The sequence below is a fragment of the Sorex araneus genome, chromosome 3, assembly GCF_027595985.1.
Source record: "Sorex araneus isolate mSorAra2 chromosome 3, mSorAra2.pri, whole genome shotgun sequence".
Classification (NCBI taxonomy): Eukaryota; Metazoa; Chordata; class Mammalia; order Eulipotyphla; family Soricidae; genus Sorex; species Sorex araneus.
In genome coordinates, this window is record NC_073304.1 from 7,998,237 (window position 1) to 8,025,447 (window position 27,211).

The 27,211-nt window shown below is 50.0% G+C and overlaps 1 protein-coding gene across 1 annotated transcript; it reads left to right on the forward strand.

Moving 5' to 3' along the window:
- The first annotated feature begins 10,931 nt into the window (after positions 1–10,931).
- Positions 10,932–26,169, forward strand: LOC129403346 (interferon alpha-inducible protein 27-like protein 2A). Its single transcript, XM_055130273.1, has 3 exons — positions 10,932–10,941; positions 25,404–25,565; positions 25,970–26,169. Exons 1-3 carry the CDS (start codon positions 10,932–10,934, stop codon positions 26,167–26,169), a joined length of 372 nt encoding a protein of 123 aa, XP_054986248.1.
- The last annotated feature ends 1,042 nt before the right edge of the window (positions 26,170–27,211 follow it).

A 27,211-nucleotide genomic window follows, 5' to 3' on the forward strand; every position in this document is an offset into this window, starting at 1 on the left:
TGGACACTCCCTATCTAGGGAAGTGTTTCAGTTCTCCTTTTCCCAGGGTCCCAGCCCCCCACGCCAAGGGGCCAGGAGCACAGAGTTCCAAGTTACGCCGGGAGATGTCCTGACCTCCAGGAGGAGAAGCTGGGGTCCGGGGCCCTGGTGCACGGGAGGAAAGGCCCTTGGATGTGCTGGTCACTGGCTTCAAGCCCATCGGGACCAGGATGGAAGGGCCTGGGGGCTTCCCTAGGCTGGGTCTTCCCAGGCCTCCAGGCCAGCAGAGCGGGGAAAGGCCCAGAGCCCAGGAGCAGGGCCGGGCTAAGTCCCTCTCCCCTTCCCACCTCCTGTGACCACTTCCCCTGGAGACAACCATGAGCAATCTGAGCCTAGGTCCACAGGTGCCTCCCCCGCACCCCCCTCCCTCCCTGTGGCACCGATCCGGTCTGGAGGCCCCCTCTGGGTCCGGAGGCAGAGTCTGAAAGAGGGGCCAGGGCCCAGACCAGAGGGAGCCCCGCCTGCCAGGCTGCGACCAGTGAGCTGAGTTTCATTTCCCAGGAAACCGAAACCAGAGAAGTTTGATTTTCCCTGCTTCAGCCAAAGGCCAGATGTCCTGGCAGAAGCAGTAAGAATCTTTCCAGGGTGAAGGGCGTGGTGACCGCCATATTATGACAACGACAGATGGGGTTTAAGAGCTTGCAATGATCCAGTATCCGGAAGAAATATCCCTGGATTTACGGTAAAGTACGGAAATCCAAAATCTCATATCTCTTCACACCCGGGCTGACCCTAGTGGGGAACTCCTTGCAGTAATAGTGCGGTTTGTGTTGAAATATTGAAGGTAACCAAAGTAAATAGAAAATAAAGTGAAATTTATCAGTTACAAGGCTGGGGGATTGGGGCGCAGATTGGGAGGTGTACTGGTTTTTTTTTCTTTTTTTCTCTTTTCTTTCTTTCCTTTTTTTTTGTGGTGGGATGTGTGCACTGGTGAAGGGATGGTTGTTTCAGCATTGTATAACTGAGACTTAAGCCTGAAAGCATTGTAATTTTCCACATGGTGATTCAATAAAATAAAATTCTTATTTTAAAAAAGAAAATGAATTTCTTTTCTTTTTGGGTCACACCCAGCGATGCTCAGGGGTTACTCCTGGCTCTGCACTCAGCATTCACTCCTGGCGGAGCTCAGGGGACCCTATGGGATGCTGGGAATCGAACGCCCTGCCCGCTCCCTGCTGTGCTATCGCTCCAGCCCCAAGAGACACCTTTTTTCAGTCTGAGGAGGAAAACTGTGTTGCACGTGTGTTCAGCCATTCCCATGCCCCATTACATACATTGACCAAGCACCCGTGTTCCCTGTACAACACGGGTCAGTGAGATGTTCACTTGCTGAACCCGGCCCCACCCCCATCCCTCAGCCCCATTGTGAGGGGAGCCAGTGAACCAGGAGAAACTCCTGGCTGAGCCCCTGGGTCACCCACTGGGCTGTTGTCTCCTTCTTGTCACCCTCACTGGGTGCCTGCAGGGCCACTTCTTGGGGGTTAAAGGGCACCCTCAGCGAGAGGTGAGGCCAGTAGAGTGCCCCTCCCTGTGCCCCAGCAACCCTGAACCTGGATCCACGGTGCCAGCCTGTCCTGTCTTACTTGCTCACCAAAGATGGGCAACCAGGGTGAACAACCCCCCCCCCACACACACACACCGCCTGTACCAAGCCAACACCATGCAGCCTCTCTGGACCCCAAGAGCCACCACCCTCCAGCCCTTGTCCAGTCCCAAGGACTGGCCCCATGTCAGAGCCCAGAGTATTTGTGGGTGCTCACCTAGGGTTTGGGGAGCCCCAGCCCTACCCGCTGCTCGGGTGCTGGGGTTCAGAGTCTGCTGCTGGCCGGGTGCTTCACACAGACCCCACAGGGCATACCCAGCAGCTCTCTGACAGGGGCCTTCTCTTCCCCCAACAGCTGCTGATCGGGCGTTTCTGTTGACACTTCTTTGATCTAGGTAATGTCCTTCAGTACCCGGTCCTTTGGGTGTGAGTCACATGGGAGAGGCTCCATCTTGGGAGCTGAAGGGAAGGTCAGGGCTAAGGCGTGTTGGGGATTGGCCTTGGTCGCCCCTGCTTGTTATCCCTGAGAGGAAATGAGCAGGGGAAACACTGGGTATATGGGAGTGCCACGCCCTGGCAATTGAGCCTGTTGATGGGGACCCTGATCTGCCTTGGCCGGGCCAGGAGCCACATTCTCATTCCTGAGAGAGTTCAAGGACAGCAAACACAGCTGCAAGGCAGAGTAGCAGATAACATCGCTCAACCTGTAACCCTTGGCTTTCCCCCGCGGAGCGTTCACTACATACTATAAAAGAAAATGAGCTTCGGAATCGAGTCGCTGTATATTTCATACAGTCCTCCCTACCCCCTCTTTCAGCCCTCATTTCTCGCTCCAGCCCAAGTTCAAGTTGGCTGCGCTGGACGCGGCAAGTGGTGCCCGAGTGGGGACCGGAGCAGGAGGGAGTCAATGAAGAGCCCCCAACAAAAAGTGACACGTCGCAAGTAATCTACAGAGTAACTTAAAGAGTTTGGGGTATTCTGTACATTGATAATAGGGAGAAAAGTGGGGCACACTTACAGCCACCTGCAGCTGTTTGCACCAAACTTGCAGACGGTATTTAGAGCAAAAGGCTTGAAAATGCAGGAGAAGCAGAGAGAAGCATTTCCTGAGCATGTATGAAAAGTCGGCCCTTGGTTTCCTATGAAGGTATTTTGAATGAGACGACGTGGAGTCAGGTAGGGCTTGAGCTTCAGCAATATTACAATAACTGTGGTCCAGCCAATACGCCTGTAGATACTTTTGTGCTTTGGAGATTTATAATGGATAATATTAGCCTTTCTGCTGTCCCGAGCTAAAGACGCGGGAAATCGCTTTCCCGTATCTTCTGCTCCTTCTCTTTATGCGGAGACATCTACCCCTGAGACGCTCCACTCTGCAATTTCTTTTAAGTCGCTACAAACGGAGCCTAAGCGTGATGACCATCGGGAAGCAACAGAACAGCAGGAGGAGGAAGAAGAGCAGTTGCAGGAGCTAGAGGCTCCCAGGAGATCTCTCTGTCCCATCCCGCAGAACCAGATAAGGGGGTTCATGAGGAGAGGATGAGAGTGATAGGAAGAGGGGAGACACACACACACACACACACACACACTCACACACACACACACAGATGAGCAAAAGCTACTTGATTGTAACTCCACAGCACTTACCTATGCTTAGGCTTCAATCTACCTGCATCATGGCCTTAAGGTCAAACTAGAAGTAACTAATGGCACCGGGGCAACTAGGGGAGATAACAGTGGATACCCAGAAGGCTGATCTGTCTGTCCCTGTTGGCTAACCATCCTGCTCTTATAAAAATGTCCCAGTCCTCCGGTTCTTGTAAAACGGTTTTCTCAACCTGTTTATGCGAGTATTTGGCCACAAGCTACATGCTGAAGGCCTGCTCACCACATCTCTCAGTGCCGACCCTGGGGATATCAGTCCCCCGTTATGGAAATAATTGAAAAAACTTGGCCTTCACCCTATAAAAAGTTATGAAGAGAAAACTACTCAGCCTTCAATTGCTGACAAGCATGCCAACCTTTCCCCTTATCCAAAGGCCATTGCATTGGCAAAAGAGCAGGGTGACGACATGACTATTTTCCCACCTGCCTTAACCAGCAAGGTGGTCATATACATGAGCCTCTTCCTTCCAAGGAGATAAACGAGTAAAAATTGGTGTGCTCTCAATAGGGTCCGACCGCACCTTATACCTCAACTGTCATAGAAAATTTAACAGAAGACAATCTGTGCCCTAATGATTGGAAGCAGTTAGCTCATGATGTCCTTCCCGGGGGAAATTATCTGTTATGGAAAGCTGATTTTTATGATTTATGCCGAGAAAAATTCTAGATTGAATTGGGCACAGCAGATAGCAGTTACTGAAGAGATGCCAACAGGAGAAGGAATTCATAAGGACACCCAGAATCGATTAGGATTTACAGCAGCTGCTGAGGCTCAAACTAAGGCCCGAAAGGCTGCGAGGGCTCTGCCCGCAGAGTCTAACAGGAATGATGGACTTACAGGAGTTAACAGGGACCTGATGAACCATTTGCTACATCTGTGGATAGGCTGCTTACAGCAGTAGGTAGAAAGATTGCAGATCCCGCTGCTGGAGAATTAATAAGTAAACAATTGGCTTTTGAAAATGCAAATCAGGCTTGCCAGGCAGCCAGTCCCTACAGCCAGACCCTGCGGGCCAACCTACAGGATTACATCAGGTGATGTGCTGAGGTTACACCATGGAGAGTTCAGGGCATTGCCAGGGCTGCTGCCAGGAAGGGAACAAATTGTCAGACCGAGCTGCAGAGACAGATAGTCAGGGCCAGCAACCCAGGGGAACTGCTTTAAATACATTTTGCAGAAAGAACTGTAGGAGCTCCAGTAAAGGCCCTGGTATGTGTCCATGGTGCAATTAAGGGAGACATTTATGGCCTAGTGCATGCCGAAGCAGAGCAGGTTAGAGTCAGGGAAACTCTGGCCTTTACATTTAAAAATTTTCAGGACAAACCAGAGGACTAGAAGCAAAGGGAAGATTTGTTGAGTGATGGATTAAAGAAGCCGGGACTCTCAGGTGAGTGCTCTTCTTCACCTCCCATAAAGGAATTAAATGCACAGTTAGTTGAGCAATTAGAGCCCCTGCCTAGTTAAAAATAAGAGCTTTTTGAAACAGTGCAAAAATAAAATTACTTCGAGTGTTTTCTTATGCTGCTATTTAAAAGATTGGTGCCCCTTTAGCTGCCGCCGCCCGGCCTCGAGTCCCGCGACCCCAGCCTTCCCGTCCAGCTCCCTCCAACTGGCCTTTTCTCAGGTAATCAGGCCACTCCCAGCCACGCATCCCCGCGTGTCCCCCAGTTCCCACGCGGCCGCCTGGACATCGGACCTTTAGCCGCCGGCCCCGCATCCCGCGAGCCCCCGCAAGGAAGAAATGGGGCGTGGCCTGTATCTCAGGGGGCGTGGCCTAAAGGGGCATGGCCTCCTGCCGGAGCAGCCGCAGTTATTATTTTCTACCTTAGCACATTAGGTATAGTCTTTTTGCTTTGAAAATCCCTTTAGCCCATCTCAATCACATGCGAAATAGCCCATTAGCTTACTTCAACTTTAGAAAAACTATCAGTGAATAAGAGAAGCTTAGCAAAACCTTTGTAAAGAGAACTTAGCCTTAAGTCTTCATTAAAGCCCCACATCAATCAGGAAGAAATGCCTGAGTATAAGGAAGAACTCTAGAATAGGAACAAAGCTGCCATCAGCAATAGCACAACCAGAGCCCTTCCTTCTCTCAGCAAGAGGGACTAGGAATAAACAACTACAAAGTTCCAATTCTATACTTCCATAACAATATGAAGAAGCAGCGAAAATCCCCTCCACGAAGAGAGGGAGAAGAAAAGATACCAGAAACCTCAAAAGGGGCTACCCACATCTATGACCTCTCAGATAAAGAATTCACAGAGGAAATCTGGAGGAGAGTCGACCTACTCCAAGCAACCATGGAACAGACATCCAATAAATTAAGGGCAGAGATGAATGAATCACTGGAACGATCTACCAAAAACATGCAGGAAGAAATGAGAGCAGAAATTTCAAACCTACGAAAGGAACTCACGCTAATAAAGGAATCGGTAGATGAATTAAAAATCGCAGTAGATGCCCTCAACAGTAGAATGACGACAGCCAAAGACAGAATCAGCGACCTTGAGGATGAGCTGCAGAAAGCTTACAGACAACAACAAATAATGGCGAAAGACCTCAAAATGGCTATAGAGCGAATCAGAGCCCTTGGGGATGATTTCAAGAGGAACAACATAAGAATCATTGGAGTACCAGAAGCACAGGGAAGTAATCCCAATGAAAAAAAACACAGTCAAAGACATCACTACTAAGAAATTCCCAGAGCTGGAGAAGGCAGGCATCCAGATCCAAGGAGTCCGAAGAGTGCCAGCAAAAAGAGACCCAAATAAAAAGACACCGAGGCATATCATAATCAGAATGGCGGATGCTATGGATAGAGACACAATTCTACAAGCAGCAAGGTCAAAGAAGGAAATCACATACAAAGGAGCACCCCTCAGATTTACAGCAGACCTGTCAGAGGAAACCCTCCGAGCCCGAAGACAATGGTGGGACATAGTGAAAAAACTCAACAAAATGAAAGCCTCACCAAGAATACTTTATCCGGCGACACTCTCACTCAAACTAGAAGGAATCATACACTATTTCTCGGATAAACAACAGCTCAGGGACTTCATAGACTCAAAACCAAACTTAAAAGAAGGTCTAAAGGGGCTACTGTAAGCTAAGGAGGAACCCCATAAGAACAACTAACCCCATAGAGAGATGACACAAAACCCCATCACAATAATCTCTCTATGTCAATGGCCTAAATGCACCTATCAAGAGACACAGAGTGGCAAAATGGATCCGGAAATTAAACCCAAGATTCTGCTGTTTGCAAGAAACACACCGGAACAAACAGAGTAAACAGACTCAAAGTCAAAGGATGGAAAACAATCCTGCAAGCAAACAACTCCCTTAAAAAAGCTGGAGTGGCCATCCTAGTAAACGACGACAGAGATTTCAGGTTGAACAAGATTAGAAGGGACAGCGAAGGCCACTTTCTATTCATCAAGGGATATGTACAACAGGAGGAAATCACACTCTTAAACGCATACGCACCCAATGAACGACCGGCTAAATACTTAAAACAACTCCTAACAGACTTCAAAGAGGACATCACTAACAGCACAATAGTAGTCAGAGACTTCAATATCCCCTTATCACCTCTGGATAGATCAACAAGAACAAAACTCAGCAAGGAAACACTGACTCTGAAAGAAGAAATGGAAGAGAGAGGCCTAATAGAACTATACAGGGCTTTACACCCCCAAAAGAAAGAATACACATTCTTTTCCAGTGCACACGGAACATTTTCCAAAATAGACTATGTACTGGGCCCGAGAACATACCTCAATAGAATCGGAAAAATAGAAATTGTATCAACCGTCTTTTCAGACCAAGAAACGCTGAAGATAGAAGCTAACCACGCACCGACACGGAGAACCAAATCAAACACCTGGAAACTAAACAACTCAATGTTGAACAATGAGTGGGTCAGGAAGGAAATCAAAGAAGAAATCAAAAAATACTTAGAAACAAATGAAAATGAGGACACGAGCTACTAAAACATATGGGATGCAGCTAAAGCCGTGTTAAGGGGAAAATTTATACCTCTCCAAGCATTCCTCAGGAAGGAAGAAAGGGCCCACATATAGAACTTGACTTCACGGCTCAAGACCTTAGAAAAGGACCAGAAAAAGGAACCCAAACCAGACCTAAGGAAAGAAATAATAAAAATTAGAGTAGAAATTAATGGCATAGAAACCAAGAAAAACAATCCGAAAGATCAGTAAGACAAAGAGCTGGTTCTTCAAGAAAATAAATAAGATTGACAAACTGCTAGCAAGACTGACAAAGAAAGAGAGAGAGAACCCTAATAAATGAAAAGGGGGACATCACAACAGAAACCAGTGAGATTCAAAAGATCATGAGAGACTACCTTGAAGGTCTATATGCCACAAAACAAGAGAACCTAAAAGAAATGGATGAATTCCTTGATTCCTACAATCTCCCAAGTCTGAACAAAGAAGACTTGGAATACCTGAATAGATCCATTAATGTTAAGGAAATTGAAACTGTAATCAAAAATCTCCCCAAAAACAAAAGCCCAGGCCCAGATGGATTCACTGGCGAATTCTTTCAAACATTCAAAGAAGACCTGTTGCCAGTTTTCCTCAAGCTTTTCCAGGAAATTGAAAAAACAGGAACTCTCCCAAACAGTTTCTATGAAGCACACATCGCCCTAATACCAAAAGCAAACAAAGACACCACTAAGAAAGAAAATTATAGACCAATATCCCTGATGAACACCGATGAGAAGATCCTCAACAAAATGCTAGCAAATAGGATCCAACAACTCATCAAGAAGATCATACACCATGACCAAGTGGGATTCATCCTGGGGATGCAAGGATGGTTTTTAACATTCGGAAATCAATCAACATAATCCACCATATCAACAAAAGCAAAGATAAAAACCATAGGATCATATCAATAGATGCAGAGAAAGCATTTGACAGGATCCAACATCCGTTCATGATGAAAACTCTCACCAAAATGGGGTTTGGAGGAACTTTCCTCAAGATAGTCGAAGCCATCTAACACAAGCCTACGGCAAGCATTATCCACAATGGAGAAAAACTAAGGGCCTTTCCTCTAAGATCAGGCACAGACATGGATGCCCACTCTCACCACTTCTCTTCAATATAGTACTGGAAGTACTTGCGATAGCTGTTAGACAAGAAAAAGAGATTAAGGGCATCCAGATAGGGAAGGAAGAAATCAAACTCTCACTATTTGAAGATGATATGACACTATATCTAGAGAAGCCCAAAGCCTCTACTAAGAAACTCTTAGAAACAATAGACTTATACAGTAAAGTTGCAGGCTACAAAATCAATACCCAAAAATCCACGACCTTCCTATATACAAACAATGAGGCAGAGGAAAGGGACATGAAAAAAGCAATCCCATTCACAATCGTGCCCCAGAAAATCAAGTACCTCGGAATCAGTTTAACCAAGGAAGTAAAATACCTCTACAGAGAAAACTATAAAACGCTACTCCATGAAATAAAAGAGGACAGGAGGAAATGGAAACATATACCTTTTTTTTTAATTTTATTAAATCACCATGTGGAAAGTTACAAAGTTCTCAGGTTTATATGTCAGTTATACAATATTCAAACACCCATCCCTTCACCAGTGCCCATATTCCACCACCAGAAACCCCAGTATACCCCCCGCCCCCACCCCCTACCCCCTACTGTATAACTAATGAATTTCACTTCATTTTTTCTTTACCTTGATTACATTCCATAATTCAACACAAAACTCACTATAGTTGACATAACTCTCTCTCTCTTTTTTTTCTTTTTCCTTTTCCCTTTTTTTTTTCTTTTTCCCCCTCATCCCCCTTCCTGCGCCTCATAGTATGGTGTACGCCACGCCACGTCGGCCAGCGTGGGGCTTTTGCTTAGTTCACAGTCCAGAGGTGGCTGCTACATTAAAAACCTTCAATATTTTCAACAAAAACTTACTGTTATTATTTGGAGTTTCCCCCCCAAGTCAGACCTGCTCAAATGGAACCGATTCACATTGCTGACAATTATAAATGTTAAGTCGTGCGGACTCTTCTGCGTCCGCGCGGTTTTGGATTTCTGTATAAAGTCCAGGGAAAATTCTGCCAGAAATTACATAGCCCAGCTCACAGTCCCAGTGCATTGCTGTAAGAAGTCTCCACCCCCAGCAGCACCGAGTTGTAGCCCAGTTTGGTGTCCCAGTGCATCGCTCTCGGGTGCTGCGCTGGATGCCCGAATGTGTTACATCTTTGGAATCAAAGTCTTTAGGCGCAGAGGGTCCGATTCGCGCTCAGTGGCTCCGGGTTTCGGAAACATATACCTTGCTCATGGATAGGGAGAATCAATATTGTCAAAATGGCAATACTCCCCAAAGCATTATACAGATTCAACGCTATCCCTATAAAAAAAGAATCACCAAGAATGCTCCCCATTCCCTTGGGTGCAATTTGGAGACACTCCCCCTCAAAAAAACAAACAAGAAATAACAAAGGTTTTGAGCAGCTTCTGTCCTTTGTCTCTGGACTTTATTAGACAGCCACGGCATGCCCCAGGATGCATCATTTGTGTTATGATCGGAACTGTCTGTTTCCTTTGCTCAGATCAACACCAATGCTAGGAATATTTTCAGGTCTCTTGCTGATTCACCAACATCAGGCACAGGCTCCAAGAGGGAGACATGGCCAACAGCGCCCCCTGGTGTCTGCAAGGACACTCTGGTCTGCATGCCTCTGTCCCCTCAAAGTCACAGGCTGCAAGGCCATGGCCAGTGTGATGGTGGGACTGGAACCTCGGCCAGATCCCTCAGGACTGGGATTAGTGACCTTTTTTTTAAAGCATTTTTTTGGTTTGTTTGTTTTGCTTTTTTGGTCACCAAAAAGTAACCCAATAATGCTCATGGGTTACTCCTGGCACTGCTCTCAGGAATTACTCCTGACAGTGCTCAGAGGACCATATGGGATGCTGGGGATTGAACCCGGGTTGGCCACATGCAAGGCAATTTCCCTACCCATTATACTATCACTCCTGCACACGCCCCTCCCCTCAGGCTTGTATTCTTTCTTTGTTTTGGCCATGCCTGATGGTACTCTGAGCTTGCTCCTGGCTCTGCTCATAGATCACTCCTGACTGGGCTTCGGGACCATTGGGGGCACCAGTGATCAATCCTGGATTGATCACATGCAAGGCAAGCCCCCTACCCACTGTACTAACTCTCCAGCCTGAAAATTACCCCCTTGTACTTTGATCTTCAACCTTCCAGTCTCCAGAACATGATATACACAGTTCTGGTGTGTATAAATAAGCTGATGGCATTTTGTTCCAGCAGCCGGAACCAACGAAGACAAGAGGCCGTCCACAGGGTGGGCAGGAGCTCAGGAGAGGGGGAAAATACCGACACTTCAGACACCTCAGAAGGGGCTAGTATTTTCAATGCATGAAGAATTCCTTCAGTTCAGTCATAAAAGCCAAATGATTTTTAAAATGGACACGGCAGGGGCAGGGATGTAGCTCCGTGGGAGAGCACCTGCTTTGCAGGGTGAGCAGGAATACCCCACACCGCCAAGTGCGAGCCCCACATCTGCAGGGCACACCGGGAGGTGGACTTTTGCGTCAACGCTGGATGCGGAAATATGTGATCCAGAGGAAGATTTATCAGAGAATTGAAACTTAGTGGTGAGATGTCCCCAGGTGAGTCACCCTATAAGCCCAAAAGTGTCTGTTATTATATCCATACAGAATGGTAAATATTAGGAAGAAGAATTAAAGATGTTAATCAAGTTGCAGGTCTAAGGAGAGGAGAAACTCACCTTAAGGGCTGTTTTGTCCTTGTGGGCTGCAGGTGGTCGGGAAGACTGGAAAAACATTTTTGATCACGCTTCCCGTGGGGAGGCGGGGTGGGGGACGCGTGGGGAGGGGATAAAAGAGGAGCTGCAGGAGAGAGGGGGCCTTGAAGGCGAAGGAGAGGAGAAGATTGAAAGTGAGACAGACAGAGAGTCAGAGAGGACAGGATATTGGGGAGAGACAGCAGAGAGAGATAGAGGAGACGGAGATAGCGGGATGAAAGAATTGCGTGATGAGAGAGAGAGAGAGAGAGAGAGAGAGAGAGAGAGAGAGAGAGAATTGGAGAGAGCTGGGAGAGATTAGAGACTGAATAAACAGCAACTAATCAGCAACCGGCTTGGCCCTCCTTCTTCCTTCGTCCGTCCAAGGCAACAGCCGTCCCGGGTGGAGAAGCGGCTTGAGAGCACTGAATGTGGGTGGCGAGAGGGAGCCGCCCAGAGAGTCCACAAATATCCTTTACCGGGTTATCCCCGTGCATGAGCACCTCACACAGCCTGAGAGCGAGGGTGTTTGCACAGCTCTGTGTGCGTGAGGGATTTACACAGCGGATGACCTGGGACTCCTGGGTGCGCATCTCATATTCTCAGTTTCACTGAGAACTCTGTCAGATGATCGTTCTCTCCAAGGCCAGTGGCTTTGTGCAGGGCAATTGTAGAATGTGAGTCTCCAGCCAGACTAGGTGTTGAGTCTGTGTGTTCGTGTCAAACGCTGCAGAAACAATTTTAAGATCTGAACGACGCTTAGCCCCTGCCGGTTAAGCATGGCAATAAATGTAGATCTCTGTATTTCTTTTCCTGTTGGAGTGGGAGAGATCATACAGTGGGGAGGGTGTGTGCCTTAAATGTGGCCAACCTGGGGTAATCGTTCAGGATGAGAGAAGCGTGCTAAACGTAGATAAAGGACCAAACGCGATAACCTCTCAGGATCTGTATTGCAAACCATAATGCCAAAAGTAGAGAGAGAGTTTAGGGGAAATTGTCTGCCATGGAGGCAGGGGGAAGGTGGGAAAGTGGTTGTATACTGGGGACATTGGTGTTGGAGAGTGTGCACTGGTGGAGGGATGGGTGTTTCCCAGAGGTGGCGTTCCTACCCCCAGTACATGGGGAGCATGTGGTGCACAAGGAGTCGTGGCTGCCAGAGGGCAGCGCCATGAGCGGCCCAGGTGGCTGCCACGTCATCGCAACAATTGAAAAAACAAAGTGTTTCTCTTGGCAGGTGAGAGACGGATCAGAGACACCAGCGAGCAGGGCTCGGCACCGCCGTTCTCGCCTCTGGGTCGAGCTCACTGCCTCGCCTCCAGATCACCTTTGTCGGGGACTGGCCTCGGGAGCCCCGGCTTGTTTTCCCTGAGAAGGGAATGAGCAGGGGAAAACTGATGGACCGAGAAAGGAAGGAGCAGTCCCAGAGCAAAATTTGCTCTGCCGGCCAATTGGGTCCTTGCTTCTCGTTTCCCAGCCTGACCAGCCTGTTTCCTGCTCATTAAAAATGGGTCAAGAAAGCGTTTTTGATAATATAAAACTGCCCATGCTCCCAGACCACATCTGCATCAGTCAGTCTGTCCCGCTAACAGGCCCCACCCAGGCCTCTTCCAACCTCTTCCAACCGCTCCAGGAGGGATTCCTGAGTGCAGAGTCTGGAGTGACCCCTGAGCCGCCTTTGGTGTGGCCCAGGAGAAAACGAAAAAGAGAACCGGAGATGGAGACAAGACTCGGTAATAACGCTGTGGAAGTCGATGTGGAGGTCTCGTTCTGTTCAGCAGGGAGAACCCTTCGTAGGGCGCAGCCGAAGGAACAGACGCAGAGCCCGGAGGAGGGAGAAAAGGCATTTATTCTATGGCAGTTACAGTATTTATACCTCCCTGTTGGGAGGAGGTGGTGCCAGGACGCCCAACAGAAATGCAGGGTGTGGCACAGGATTTAGCTAGTAATAAACAAATGCTGATAGGATAAAATCAGTAAGATTAGGAGTGGCAATCTTTGCTAGGTGTGGCATGGGGTTAGCTAGTGATTCAACAAATAGTGACAGGATAAGATCAGTAAGGTAAAATGGCTCCCTACATAACGCTTGGGTCTTCCATGCAGGAGGTAATCTCTTTAGGTACTTAGATATCATTCTTAGTACCAAAAAGGAAAAGCGATACCTAGGGTCCCGGAGATAGCTCAAAGGACTGAAGACATGTTTGGCATGGGGAAGCCGGGGTTTGGATTCCCTATAGCACTACTGGTTTGGGAGCACCACCAAAAGCCACCCCACTACCAGTACCCACCGTGGTGTGGTGCATGAGAAATGGGTGGAGGGAAGGGAGGAAATAAAGATCCTAAGAAACACTGTGGCTGTTATGAAAGAGACCGAGTTTCTTACCCTGTGAGAGCAGCCCCAGAGGGGTGACCCCAGAGTGCCTTGCTGGGAGGGTAGGTGGAGCTCAGCCAATTGACTGGCACTTGGTGGGCGGGGCTTCATCCAGGCTGGGACTATATAGCCTGGTCAGTATCCATAAGAAGTCATTTCCACGAAACTGCTCTGGTTCTCAAGCAACCACTCGTCAAGGTGAGTGAAGGGACCCGCTCAAAGCCTCAGCCTTGGGGGCAAGTGGCACTGCATCAGAGGTGCTGATGCTGGGATGGGGCTCATGCTCATCTTGACCCTGCGCCATTGGGAGCAGTTGTTTTCTGTTCCAAGGCAGGCTACTCTCCCCACCTCAGGCTTGGGGGTGGGGAGGCTGGACAGTGGGCAGAGCCCTGGAAAATCGGGAACCACCAGGGAAAGTCACGGTCTAGATGTGCCTTGGCGGATCCGGGGAGATGGTAGACAGGAGCAGAGAGCAGGGCTCTGGGCGCAGAGAGTGTCTGACTCCCCCGTCCCTTACAGGTCTAGCAGGGGCCTTCGGTTTGTGGGAGGGAGAGGGGCCCCAGCAGCCTCTCACTGGCTCTTCTCAAGCTACTGTCAAGATGTCAGTGGACATTGCGGAAAACACAGCAGGAAGTGCTGCTCGAGTCTCTGCAGGGGCTCCTGTCCTCTGAGGCAGTAAAGGGGGGACCTGAGGTTTGGTGGCAGGGCTGGGACAGAGAGACTCTGGCCCAGACCTGCCACCCAGGGCCTGCAGGTGACAGTGGGAGGTGGGTGCTGGGTGGGGCTGAGTCTGGCTCCCTCTGGGCTCCCGAGAACCTGCCATGACCTCATCCTAGTGGTCTGATGGCCCGCTGGGCCCAATCAGGATTCCGGTGGTTTCAGGACATGGAGGAGGCCGCTGTGTGGGGCCTCTGGGTCTCTGGTCTCATTGCTGCCTCCTTCTTCTCTTCCACAGGGAAGATTGTTCCAGGCTCCCAACAATCAAAGCTTCTTCACACACCCCAAGGACAATGATCGGTAACTAGGCCCTGATACCCTCCTCGGACACCACCCTATACACACACACACACACACACACACACACACACAGACACACACACACAGGCACACACAGGCACACACAGGCACACTCAGAGCTCCGCCTTCCAAGGTGTCAGTACTAAGGAAACTTCCCTAGTGTAATATCTACAACCCCCCCCACCCCAGAATCAGAATAGGGCTCAAGGCATGTGGGAGCTGAAAAGTGGGGTCCCAGGGTCCCCCTTTGGTCCTGGCCAGCCATACCCCCTCTCTGGGCTTTAATTGGTTTGATGCTCACTGCATGGGGTGGATTAGGTGCTGGTACAGAGCTGGAGTACCAAGTTTATGGATCAGTACTTCAGAGGCCCCTCTCCGCTGGGTCTAAACCTCACCAGAATCTCTTGGCTCAGCCTTGGTGCCATTGGTGCCACTCCCTCAGCTGGCCTCCCTGCCAGTTTGACACACTGCCTGAGTTATGACCTCTGGGCCCCTGACTAAGTTTCGATTCTCTGGTTAAACTTCCTCTAGATCACATATTTCCGCATCCAGTGTTGACCCAAAAGTCCAACTCCCGGTGTGCCCTGCAGATGTGGGGCACTAGCCCCTTCTGCGGTGTCTGAAGTGTCGGTATTTTCCCCCTCTCCTGAGTTCCTGCCCACCCTGTGGACGGCCTCTTGTCTTAGTTGGTTCCGGCTGCTGGAACAAAATGCCATCAGCTTATTTATACACAACAGAACTGTGTATATCATGTTCTGGAGACTGGAAGGTTGAAGATCAAAGTACAAGGGGGTAATTTTCAGGCTGGAGAGTTAGTACAATGGGTAGGGTGTTTGCCTTGCATGTGATCAATCCAGGATTGATCACTGGTGCCCCCAATGGTCCCCAAGCCCAGTCAGGAATGATCTATCAGCAGAGCTCAGAGTACCATCAGGCATGGCCAAAACAAACAAAGAATACAAGCCTGAGGGGAGGGGCGTGTGCAGGAGTGATGGTACAGTGTGTAGGGTGTTTGTCTTGCATGTGGCCAACCCGGGCTCATCCCCTGGATCTCCTATGGTCCTCTGAGCACTGTCAGGAGTAATTCCTGAGTGCAGAGCCAGGAGTAACCCATGAGTACTGCCGGATGTGACTCAAAAAGAAAGAAAAGTACAAAGGGATCACTGTGAGAGTGACTTTGTTATATTCTAGAACCTTATATCAGAGGTGGAGAACACCCAGTCCATGGGCATTTAAAGTCATTTAAACCACGTGGTCTGGCCTGGTGCAGGGCAGGACACACATTTGCATCATATTGGCTGTCCATGGCTCTTTCCCCTGTATTGTGTGGCCTGAGAATGATGTCACATTCATCTAAATGACCCAGGAAGAAAGAAGCTACCCCACCTTGCCCTCCATGGCAGAAGGAGCAGGGACGCCTTTAAAATTTCTTTTAAATGGGCAGTAACCACTGGGCTAGAGCATTTACCTTGCATGTAGCCGACCTGGGTTCGATCCCTGGAGTAATTCCTGAATGCAGAGCCAGGAGTATCCCCTGAGCATCGTCGGATTGATGTTCTGCGTCACCCAGAATCCCCAGGTCACCTTCGAATTTTGGCTAGAGCCAGAATCTCTAAAGGGAGAATGAGGGATTCTGTAGGTGATGTTATGAATAGGGAAGGGAAGAGGGTTTGTTCATAACAAGGTGAAGGGCAAGAGTATCCAATAGAACTTTCTGGATGACCAGCGTGTCCCTATGGCTGCCGTGGGGTAGTAGCCCATGTGATAATGAGCACTGCAGACGTCCTGGGATAGAAAAAGAGCATTTTCAGCTTTGTTTCCTTGAAATTTATGCTTTCAGGGGCCACACATGACTAGTTGTCACCATAGCAGAGGGCTGAGACTTACAGAGTGTCCCCGTGAAGGGAAGTCCGACACTTTTTGAAGGGAAAGTCTGAGACATTGCAAAGTGAGAGGCCAGTGTGTGGGAAGGGTCACCTGTGCAGGAAGAGAAATCACCAGAAGGAGCAATGGAGAGAGAGCAGATTGGGACTGAAATTTCCACGCAGGGTGGCAGGGGCCAGTCTGTGCTCCATCTTCGTTACCGGGAACAAGGCGCCTCTTCTCGCTGGACGGACACTCACATCTGGGTCCAGGGGCCGTGGGGAGGCGCGTTCCAGCCTTAGATGCAGATCACATGTCTGGCAAAGGCATAGAGCAGAGGAGCCAAATTGACCCTAGTGCACAGAATCAAAAAGATCAGGGTGTATCTTGTCAGCTTTAGTTATCCCTTAAAAACAAGTGTGCAGGGTTGAAGGGCGGTGTGCGGCCTTTTCCGTGCCCTTCCCTACTGGAGCATTCCCCCTGTTTTGTTTTAAATTAAATGTGGTCAGGGGAGGCATTGTCCGGTATCCCTTGTGACATAAAGACTCCATTTTTGCAGGGAGAGGAAGGAAAGGATGATCGGGTCTATGCAGGGGGCTCCTCATAGGCCCCATCAATCCTTGGTTTTGGAGTAACCTCTAAGCTATACCGGAATACCTCGCAGGGAGCTGGGCCAGGGTATCAGCCCTCCCTTGCAGTGCTTTGCCTGGCAACCTGATCCACAAGAATAAATCCTTGGGAGCCCGGCATCCTCAAGGTAAAGAACTGGGGGAAGATGAGGTCCTACAAATCAAGCCAAAGATCCTTAAACACTCGAAAATCTCATTTGTTACTCTAAGATATTAACCCAGCCCTGGACCCAAAGTAGCACTTGCTGTAGAGTGTCCAATTGTTGCTCAACATCATGGTTGACAGTAGCCTGCATTGTCCCAAGGTGGTAAGAGTCATTTTGTCATGTTTAGACGAAGTTGTGTGTCTGGACCGAGGCTTGAAGAACTATTCCTGCAACAGCATCAGTGGTGGTTACAGCAATGAGTCCAGGATAGCTGTGATCAGAGGCCCAAGGAATCATCAGGAGCGCCGGAGCAGTTGTGTCAGATCTTCAGTCAGGAGCCCTTTATCGGGGGAGCGTTGCCATTCTCTGGTCAGGTTCACTGGTAACCATATGCGATCCGGCCCTTAATAAAATTATACTGTGGGGAGAATCTTGGATTGAGAGGGAAGAATTGAGACAGGTAGATAATGCACAATCACCAGAAAAGAAAAATCTTTTTGTGAGTGATCAGAGGTAGTATGAATTTGGGACTTGGTATGAATCCAAGTCTGAAAGTGAAGAGGGAGACAGGGAGGCACTCCAATGCAGACAGGATCAAGTGAGTATCCTAGAGAAAAAATTAAAAGGTGTTTCTTCTTTATTCGGCAGCTGAGGCATCTGTGAATCCCATGGAGGGGGTAAAAGAAAGGAATTGTTAGCCCAGATACTGGGTCCTGGCATGGTCCAATCTACAACCTGTAAAAGTGGAGGGTGAGGAATGTAAGTCCAATAGATATGTTTAGCTTACTAGAATTCAAGAGGATTTCAACTGTTAATAACTATTAATGTTCTCCCAATATGAAATCTGGATTGAAAATTTCAATTTCTTTGTAGGCGCCACATTCTGATTAGAAATCTTTGTTTAGACCTGAATCTAGCAAGCTCCAAAGATACTTAGATCTTTTAAATTGCTGGGCTCCATATCACTCTGACCTCCCTTGATTTTGTTTGCCCAGATCTAAGAATTACTGACTTTAAACTAGCTCTAATACTCGAGTGTTCCACAGACAGAGACAGACAGTCAGACAATAAACATCACACATGTGCACAAATATATACTTGATCGATCAATCTGACCCTTCAAGAATGGCAGGAAAAAACTGATAGACTGAGAAAGGAAAGAGCAGTCCCCAGGGCAAAGTGAGCCCTGTCGGCCGATTGGGAACATTGCTCCCCGTTTCTCTGCCTGAGCAGCCAGTTTCCTGCTTGTTGAAAAAACGGGTCAAGAAAGCACTTTTGTTGATATAAGCTGGCAAAACCTTCTCAAAGTTGTTGAAAAGTAAGCAGAACTAAGAAAGATAATGAGACAACTGCACACACACTAGGAGCACACGCACAAATCTTACTCCTGCACACACTCGGACCGGTCCTTCTTTCACGCGGGTGCGCACCCCACTCACCACATTCACACTGAGACTCCCGATCCTGCCCTACGGGCATCATCTTCGGTCTTGAAGTAATGCTGGTTCCTGCTCCAGCCAGGCCAAGTCTGAATAACTGTTCTGTGAGCGAGACCACTAGTTGGTCACTCCCGATGTGGCTGACTGAGCAGAAGCAAGTTCCTGGGCAGTGGCAGAAGGGACACTGTCCTCAGAGGATTCATTTATTCTCTGGGTGGAAGTTGGTTCAGCCAGAGCAGGTGTGTCGACCTGCCTTATCAGTCGTTCGGGGAGCCAGCGGGCTACACTATCAGCAGCATCAAATATGCAGGCTGATCCTCGGCCCCATATAAGGACTGGATCAGGGCCCTTCCATAGACCACTCAGAGGGTCTTTCCACCTTACTTTTGCATAAGTGTGGCTGGTGGAAGTATGCCAGAAACGGTCCGCTGCGCTGCGACCTTCTTTGTCCAGTATAAGAAAGTTCATGACAAACAAAGCGTGAGATAGTAATGTCTTAGGGGAAAGCGAGGCTGGGTACAGTTCCTTTTCTGTCTGGAGCTTTTGAATATATGTTTTAAGAGTGAGATGGGCTCGCTCCACTATCCCCTGCCCTTGAGGATTATAGGGGATCCCTGTATGATGGGAAATCTGCAGCTTCTTACAAAAATGCTCAAACTTTTTTCCAGTGTATCCTGGACCATTGTCTGTTTTTATTAGCTGTGGTTTGCCCAGTACAGAAAAGCAGTGCAAGACATGAGCAATGACATTTTTTGAGGCCTCTCCAGTCTGGGCTGAGGCGCAAATAAACCCACTAAAGGTGTCAATAGTCACATGCACATATTTAAGCTGCCCAAAGGAATGAATATGAGTGACATCCATTTGCCAGATGGCATTAGGGACTAGTCCTCGGGGATTGACCCCTAAGTGAGGCACGGGTAGAAGGGATACACAGGAAGGGCACTGGCGCACAATCTGCCGTGCCTGCTCACGCGTGATTTTAAACATAAGGCGGAGAGTTTGAGCATTCAGATGGTGAAGGGCATGTGCAGTTGTGGCCTCCTGCAGCGGATCTGCTTGTAGAGTTAGCGCTGTGAAAGATCGGGTGGCCAAATCTGCCAAGTGATTACCTGCCGCCAGTGGCCCAGGGAGGTTAGTGTGGGCACGAAGATGACCTATGAAAAATGGAGCTCGCCGGGAGCGAATATACTGTTGGATTTGCAAAAACAATGACGTTGCGGGGGAGGAGGGTTTTATGTAACTAATAGTCTCCAGTAATGGTATAGAGAAGGCCACATAGGCACTATCCGTGTATAAATTGAAAGGAAGAAGGGAAAAATTTTTAAAAACCATTAGAACAGCTGTGAGTTCAACCAGCTGAGCAGAGGACTCCTTTGTGGAAAAAGAAACAGTCTCACCCTCACAGGCATAGGCGGCCTGGCCATTAGAGGATCCATCAGTGAAAATCACTTTAGCCCCAGGGATAGGGCTGGTCTTAGTGACAACAGGAAAAACCCATTGATGTAAAGCCATAAATTGTATCAACTTATTGGGGGGATAATGATTATCTAAAATTCCTGAAAAGGAAGCGCAGGCGATGGGCCAATCATCAGTATTTTGAAGAAGCCAATCTATCTGTTCCTTATTATAGGGTTGAATAACAGAAGCCGGTTCAAGACCAAAATGTCTGCGAGAGAAACTCCTTCCTTCAATAATTAAGGATGCCACTAAGAGATAGTAGGGTACAAGAACTTTCTTTGGTGTGGCAGGAAGGTGAATCCAAGAAACAGGGTTTTCCTGCCAAATTAAGCCCGTGGGAGAATGAGGAGTAGCTAAGATAAGGAGGTGAAAAGGGCGCTGATAATCTAGAGAGCAAACAAAGTGACCTTCAATCGCTTTTTCTATGAGAACTAGGGATTCTTGGGCTGCTGGTGTCAGACTCCGAGGGGAAGAAGGGTCAGCGTCACCGCGCAAAAGGTCATACAGGGGCATAAGGTCTCCTTTGGTAAGTTTCAGATAGGGACTGAGCCATGTAATATGCCCAAGCAGTTGTTGAAAATCATGTAGTGTCTTTAATGAAGTAAGCTTCAGCTGCGTTTTTTGCAAAAGTACACGGGACCCCTGAAGACGAAATCCAAGAAAGGTATAAGGGTCAGCGATCTGAATTTTTTCGGGGGCAATTTGAAAGCCAGACTGAGTAAACGCACGGATCACCTGATTGCAACAGAGCATAGTGGCCTGTGGGTCAGATCCAGCAAGCAGTATATCATCCATATAATGGATCATATAGATGTCGGGCCATTGTGCCCTAATGGGAGCAAGAATTTGAGCCACAAATTTTTGACACAGTGTGGGGCTATTTGCCATTCCCTGGGGTAAAACCTTCCATTGAAAACGTTGCATGGGCTCTTTATAATTAATAGCTGGCAAACTAAAGGCAAAACGGGGGCGATCATCAGGATGCAAGGGAATTGAGAAGAAGCAGTCTTTTAAATCGAGTACTATCTTATACATTTCTGAAGGGATGGCTGCTGGGGACGGCAGTCCAGGTTGAAGCGCCCCGAAAATGACCATGGTTTTATTTACTGCTCGTAGATCCTGTAGCAGTCGCCAACTGCCGTTTTTCTTTTTTATAACAAAAATGGGTGTGTTCCAGGGGGAAGAGGTGGGTTCTATGTGTCCCGCTGCGAGTTGTTCCTGCACTAACAACCTGGCAGCCTGTAATTTTTCAGTGGGAAGCGGCCACTGGTCCACCCATACAGGCTCATTGGACTTCCATATGATCTTATCCGTATGGGGTGCAGGAGGAGCAGTGGCAGTTACTGAGAATAAACCTAAGCCTGCGCGGTCATTTTTCACTGGGCCAAGGGCTAGCGGCGCAGGCGTGCCCTGGAGGTATTTTCCTAGAACCTTTCCGGGAGAATAACCTGCTGCAAGGAGCATGTCTAGGCCCTTGGCATCAATTAGTATAAGGTCCATTTGTGAAAGAATATCCCTGCCCCAGAGATTGAGTGGGAGCCCGGGCAGAACATAGGGGCGTACCATCCCGGATTTTCCCTCCTTGGTGCGCCAATCAAGCGTAAATGAGCTTAACATAGGGTTTTGGGATTGACCTATACCCTGAAGGTGAGTCAGTGAGGGGGTGAGGGGCCACCTTTTTGGCCAGTCTTTTTCAGCAATGACCGTTACATCCGCACCAGTGTCAATCAGACCTAAAAATTCCTTCCCGTTGATCTCTAAAGTCATCAAGCCCTTGTGATTAAGAATGCGTTGGGCAAAAAATGCAAAAGTCTCTGACATTGGGGGTGGTTTTTGTACTGTTGTTATTGGAATGAGTATTAGCTGTGCTAGCCGCGCGCCAGCGTCCAAGACTGAAAATGGGGAGAGTGATTCAACTACTACTCCAATCTGCCCTTGAAAATCAGCATCTATAATCCCGGGGAGTACTTGCACGCCCTGAGGGAGCATATTGCCTCGCCCAATAATTAGGCCAAAAGTTCCAGATGGCAAAGGGCCACAGGCGTTGACATACACTATCTGGGGTCCCTGTTCTTTAACTAATATTGTGCGGGAGGTGGCACAGAGATCCAATCCGGCTGAGTATGGGATGGCTCTGCAGAGGGGTTGGGTGCCGATGGGTTGAACAGCCCATGATTTTGAGGTGCCCCGGTCATGGGAGAGGGAGCGAATTGGGGGCTGGACGCCGATGGGTTGAACGGCCCATGATTCTGAGGTGCCCCAGACACGGGAGAGGGAGCGGACTGGGGGCCCTGGGGCTGGCCCTGTGCCCAGTTTCCCGGCCTGGCCTTCTGGCGGCACTCTGACGCCCAGTGGAAACCCTGTTTGCACTTAGGGCAAGGACTTCTAGGTCTGGGCCGCGATTTTTTATTGGGACAGTTTCTTAAGAAATGTCCAGGCTGCCGACAGCCAAAGCACAGCTTGTTCTGACTGCTCGATGGTTGAATAGAGAACTGTTTGAAGGCAGCCCCTATAGCATGCCCTATTTTTTGGGTGGTGGGATCAACCTCGGAGCATAGCCGAATGTATTCTGAGAGGGTCTTCCCACGCTTATAGGGGCGGAGTGTGGCCTGGCAGATGGGATTAGCATTCTCATAGGCCAAATGGCGGATCAGCTCATTATCCGTCTCTTCATTTCCCATGAGTTTTTCAGCCGCCTCCGTGAGGCGCCCTATGAAATCACTATAGGGCTCGTTAGCTCCCTGACGAACCTTGGCTAAGGATGTTACCACCGACCCTTTAGAGGGAAGTGCCTTCCAGGCCCGGAGGGCAGCCACATGTATTTGGGCAAGTAGCCCTGGGGGAAATTGAGCCTGCACCTCATTAGAATCAAAGGGTGCCTGACCCTGAAATTTAGCAAAGATCCAGGATGAGGAAGAGCCTCCTGCCTCGATGTTGCGGCGCGCCATTTCTTGGCATCGTTCTAAATAATCTGCTTTCCACAAGAGATAGTCTCCCCTACTCAGGACAGCCTTAGCGACTGAGAACCAGTCGTTCGGCGTGAGCCATCCCTCACAAAAGGAGTCCAAAAGGCCAAGCGTAAAAGGAGCAGTGGGGCCGCAAGAAGAGACAGCAGCCTTTAAATCTTTCAGGTCTTCGAATTTCAATCTACGGTAGCTTTGGCGGATTGGTGCCTGCGGAGCTACGTCCTGAGGGGAATTTTCCTCTTGGGAATGTGCCCCTTCCTCAGGCTGATCGGCCTCCTCAACTTCTCTGTCTGAGGGATCATCAGGTGGAGCCGTGGCAGAGGTGGGGTATTTGGGGGCCCGAGAATGGGACCTGGTAACTGGGAACGCAGCCATAGGTTTTGAAGCTAGAGTGTGGCAGGGCGGAGGAGAGACCAAATTTGCACTAGATTCTTGGGAGAGGGTAGAAGGCTGCAGGGCACTCACTAGTTCCTGAACCACCTGCCTTATTAAGGCAGCGGTGTCCTGGGCAAGCTGGCGGGGTGCCTCACTGGCGTATGGGGGATTAAAAAAGGCAGTGTCATGGGACAGATAATGGAGTGGTGGAGCTGACGGCTGACACCTCTCCTCCTCATCTACCTGGGTAGCCTTGTCCTCCAGCTTACACCTCTCCTCCTCATCTACCTGGGTAGCCTTGTCCTCCAGGGGCAAGGATTTAAGTTCCGGAGGAGAGGGATCGGGGATATCAGAAGTCACAGGATAAAGTCTCAGAGGTGCCTCTGCGCGGGAGGAGTCAGTCCCCTGCATGGGGGGTGCCTCATCCCCAAAGACTGAGGAAGCCTCTGAACTCTCATACTTTTTCCTCAAAAAAATCTCAATTTCGGAAACACGGTGCTGAATCTCTGAAAATGGCTGACTTTTTCTCGCCTTAAAAATCTCATTTAAGATCCAAATAAAATTAGCGAGACAAAGGATGCAAATAACACAAAGGATGCAAATAACTGGGGATTCCCAGGAGTAGGTAGGGATGGAGGAATCAGAGGGTAAGTAGGCCATTCCCGCACCACGGTGTGTGCCAAGAGAAAGGCGACCCTCAGAAATACTCACTTTTTCCGTGAATTCGACAGCCACGTTGGGCGCCAGGTGTGGAAGTCGATGTGGAGGTCTCGTTCTGTTCAGCAGGGAGAACCCTTCGTAGGGCGCAGCCGAAAGAACAGACGCAGAGCCCGGAGGAGGGAGAAAAGGCATTTATTCTATGGCAGTTACAGTATTTATACCTCCCTGTTGGGAGGAGATGGTGCCAGGACCCCCAACAGAAATGCAGGGTGTGGCACGGGATTTAGCTAGTAATAAACAAATGTTGATAGGATAAGATCAGTAAGATTAGGAGTGGCAACCTTTGCTAGGTGTGGCATGGGGTTAGCTAGTGATTAAACAAATAGTGACAGGATAAGATCAGTAAGGTAAAATGGCTCCCTACAGAGCATGACATGAGAAATGAGACTTTTCTGAAAAAGCAGGGAGAGGCCCTCCAGAAACTCTTCTCTCCTCTGAATTCAACTTCAGAGGCGCTTTCTCACCGTGAGAAGAGAGGGGGTCGGGGGACCAGGGTGGGGCTCACAGATGTGTTTTCTCCCTCCCCCCACCCAGGTAGGATTGCAGCTGGTGTGGCTGGAGGAGGTGAGTCCTGCGGGGAATGGGTCCCCACTGGGCCTGGGCCCTGGGCTGCCCCGGTCCTGACCCAGACTGCTCCAGACCACTAGATCCTGTGTGGGCGGGCAGGGAGGGGGCGCAGTTGGGTGAGCCCAGGTTACCGCCCAGAAACACAGGACCCCAAGTGCAGCCCCTGAGGTCCAGGGCTAGTCACTGACCCGTGGAGCCTGGACCCCTCCTGAAAGTCCGGGATGTGACCTACCCGCTATAGCTCAAAAGGCTCGTCCCTGACTCAGTTGTTCCAGGTGTGGTTAGACCAGTGAGCTGAAAGCCACAGAAATGTGACACTCAGACACGTGTGACAAGTGGTCCAGGGGTAGGAGCTCAGCGGCTGCTCTGCTGGGCCTGGCACGATGCCCTCTGACGGCACAGCCTGGGGGTGGCTGGTGGCTGCTGGGGCTGGGCACAGAGAACAGAGTCCCCCAACCCACCCACCCAGCAGAGCAGCTGCCCCCTGTCCTCTGTGCTCGGGGCTTGGGGAGAGGCAGATTCCCCGTCCCCGGGCAGAGACCACACAGCCGCCCCCAGGGTTAGTGTCCGGGACCAAGAGAGGGCAGGGCAGGGGCGTGACGGGCCAGGCCGGGAGCCACTCGCCCTGGGCTTCCACGCAGGCCCCTGGTCCCTGCCCTTCCCCTGCTGGGCGCGGTCCTTCCCTCCACACTCACAGGAGCCCAGTGAGCCCTCCCAGCCCCAGGAGGGATCGGGCCATCTGGGGCCTTCCCTGGGCCAACCCTGCTCCTGTCCCCACAGCAGTGGCAGTCGCGGCTGTGCCCGTGGTCCTGGGCGCCGTGGGCTTCACTGCGACCGGCATCACCGCCTCATCCCTGGCGGCCAGTATGATGTCCAGTGCGGCTGTTGCCAACGGGGGCGGGGTGGCCGCCGGCAGCCTGGTGGCCACTCTGCAGTCAGTGGGTGAGTGTCTGCGTGAGATGCGGGGGGAAGAAGGGGGTGGCCGTGACGGGTGGCCGACGGACAGCCGAGTTTGTGCTAAGCCCTGTGCTCTCTCCCAGTTCCAGGACCTTTGTCCTCCCTCCCTGTCCCTGTTCCATGGGGAGGGGGGAGGGACAGGGTGCCCAGGACAGCTGTGTCCCAGGACCCCCAACCTCTGGGCAGCACCCCTGCCCCTGGGCCCACCCCCCATGGAGGCGAGGCAGCTGCCCAGAACCTCCTGTTTGTCCTGGAGGCCCCTTGCCGAGCGGAGAGGGGGGCCTGGGGAAGCAGCGGGGTGGGGTACGTGTCCTGTCCTGGGGTGCCGCGACCTGGCCCAGCCCCTGTCGTGTGCCCGACCACCACCCCTGTCCCCCTTTCTCCCACAGGGGCTGCAGGACTCTCCACCGCCTCCAATGCTCTTTTGTTCTCTTCTGGGTCTGCTCTTGGGGCCTGGCTCTGGGGTCCAGGGACGCCCTCCTCTTCTGAAGAGGAAAGTGAAGAAAACTCCGAGCCTCCTCCCAGCCAGCCTTCACCTGAGTCCTGTGAAGAGCCTGTCACAGCCCCGACTTGCACCCTTGAGGAATAAAGACAGAAGCTGTGGCCTCTTCTGTGTCTGCTGTGTCCGTCATCTCCTTTCCCAGCCCACACCCCCGGGGACACTTGGGTTCCAAGGATCTGTCATTCTGTCTGAGCCCTCTAGCCCCTGAGGTCAATTTCCTCCACCAGCCACAGTGCCTGGTTATGGGTATGTCCTAGCTGGAGGTTTCCCCCATGTCTGGTGGCCTTCCTCTGCACTGTCCCCAGCCCCACCCCATTGTGCCCCTTGGCCGATGAACCCAAGGTGTGAAAGAAGATGTGTTTTTGCACTTGGGATTGAGCTGCCACACTCAACAGGGAGGAAGTCCCCCCAAGACTAAGCTATTCTGGGGGGGGGGAGGACTTTTCCCACTGGAGTGGGAGAGATCATACACTGCGGAGGCTTTTTGCCTTAAATGTGGCCAACCTGGGGTAATTGTTCGGGATGGGAGAAGTGTGCTAAAAGTAGATAAAGGACCAAATGCGATCACCTCTCAGGATCTGTATTGCAAACCATAAGACCCAAAAGTAGAGAGAGAGTTTAGGGGAAATTGTCTGCCATGGAGGCAGGGGGAAGGTGGGAAAGTGGTTGTATACTGGGGACATTGGTGATAGAGAATGTGCACTGGTGGAGGGATGGGTGTTTGATCATTGTATGACTGAAAGTCAAACACGAAATCTTTGTAACTGTATTTCACAGTGATTCAATAAAAAAAATGTGGCCAACCCAGGTTCAGTCCTCAGTGCCCCGTCTGGCTCCCCCAGCCCGAGTGATCCCGAGGACAGAGCCAGAAGTAAGCCCTAGGCACAGCCAGCTCCCCCCCCCCCTGATAAAACATACAAACATATCTTTTCCCATTGATACTGTTGGGTTCTTGAGATAGACACCAAGAAGTGGAGTTTTGGGGTCCTATACAAAATCCATTTTGAATCTTTCCAGAAGTGTCTATGGTGTTTCCCAGAGGTGGCGTTCCTGCCCCCAGTACAGGCCGGTTCCCTCCCAGGGCGTCTCACCAGCTCCCGTGACGTGCCAGCTCTCGGAGAGACGCTTC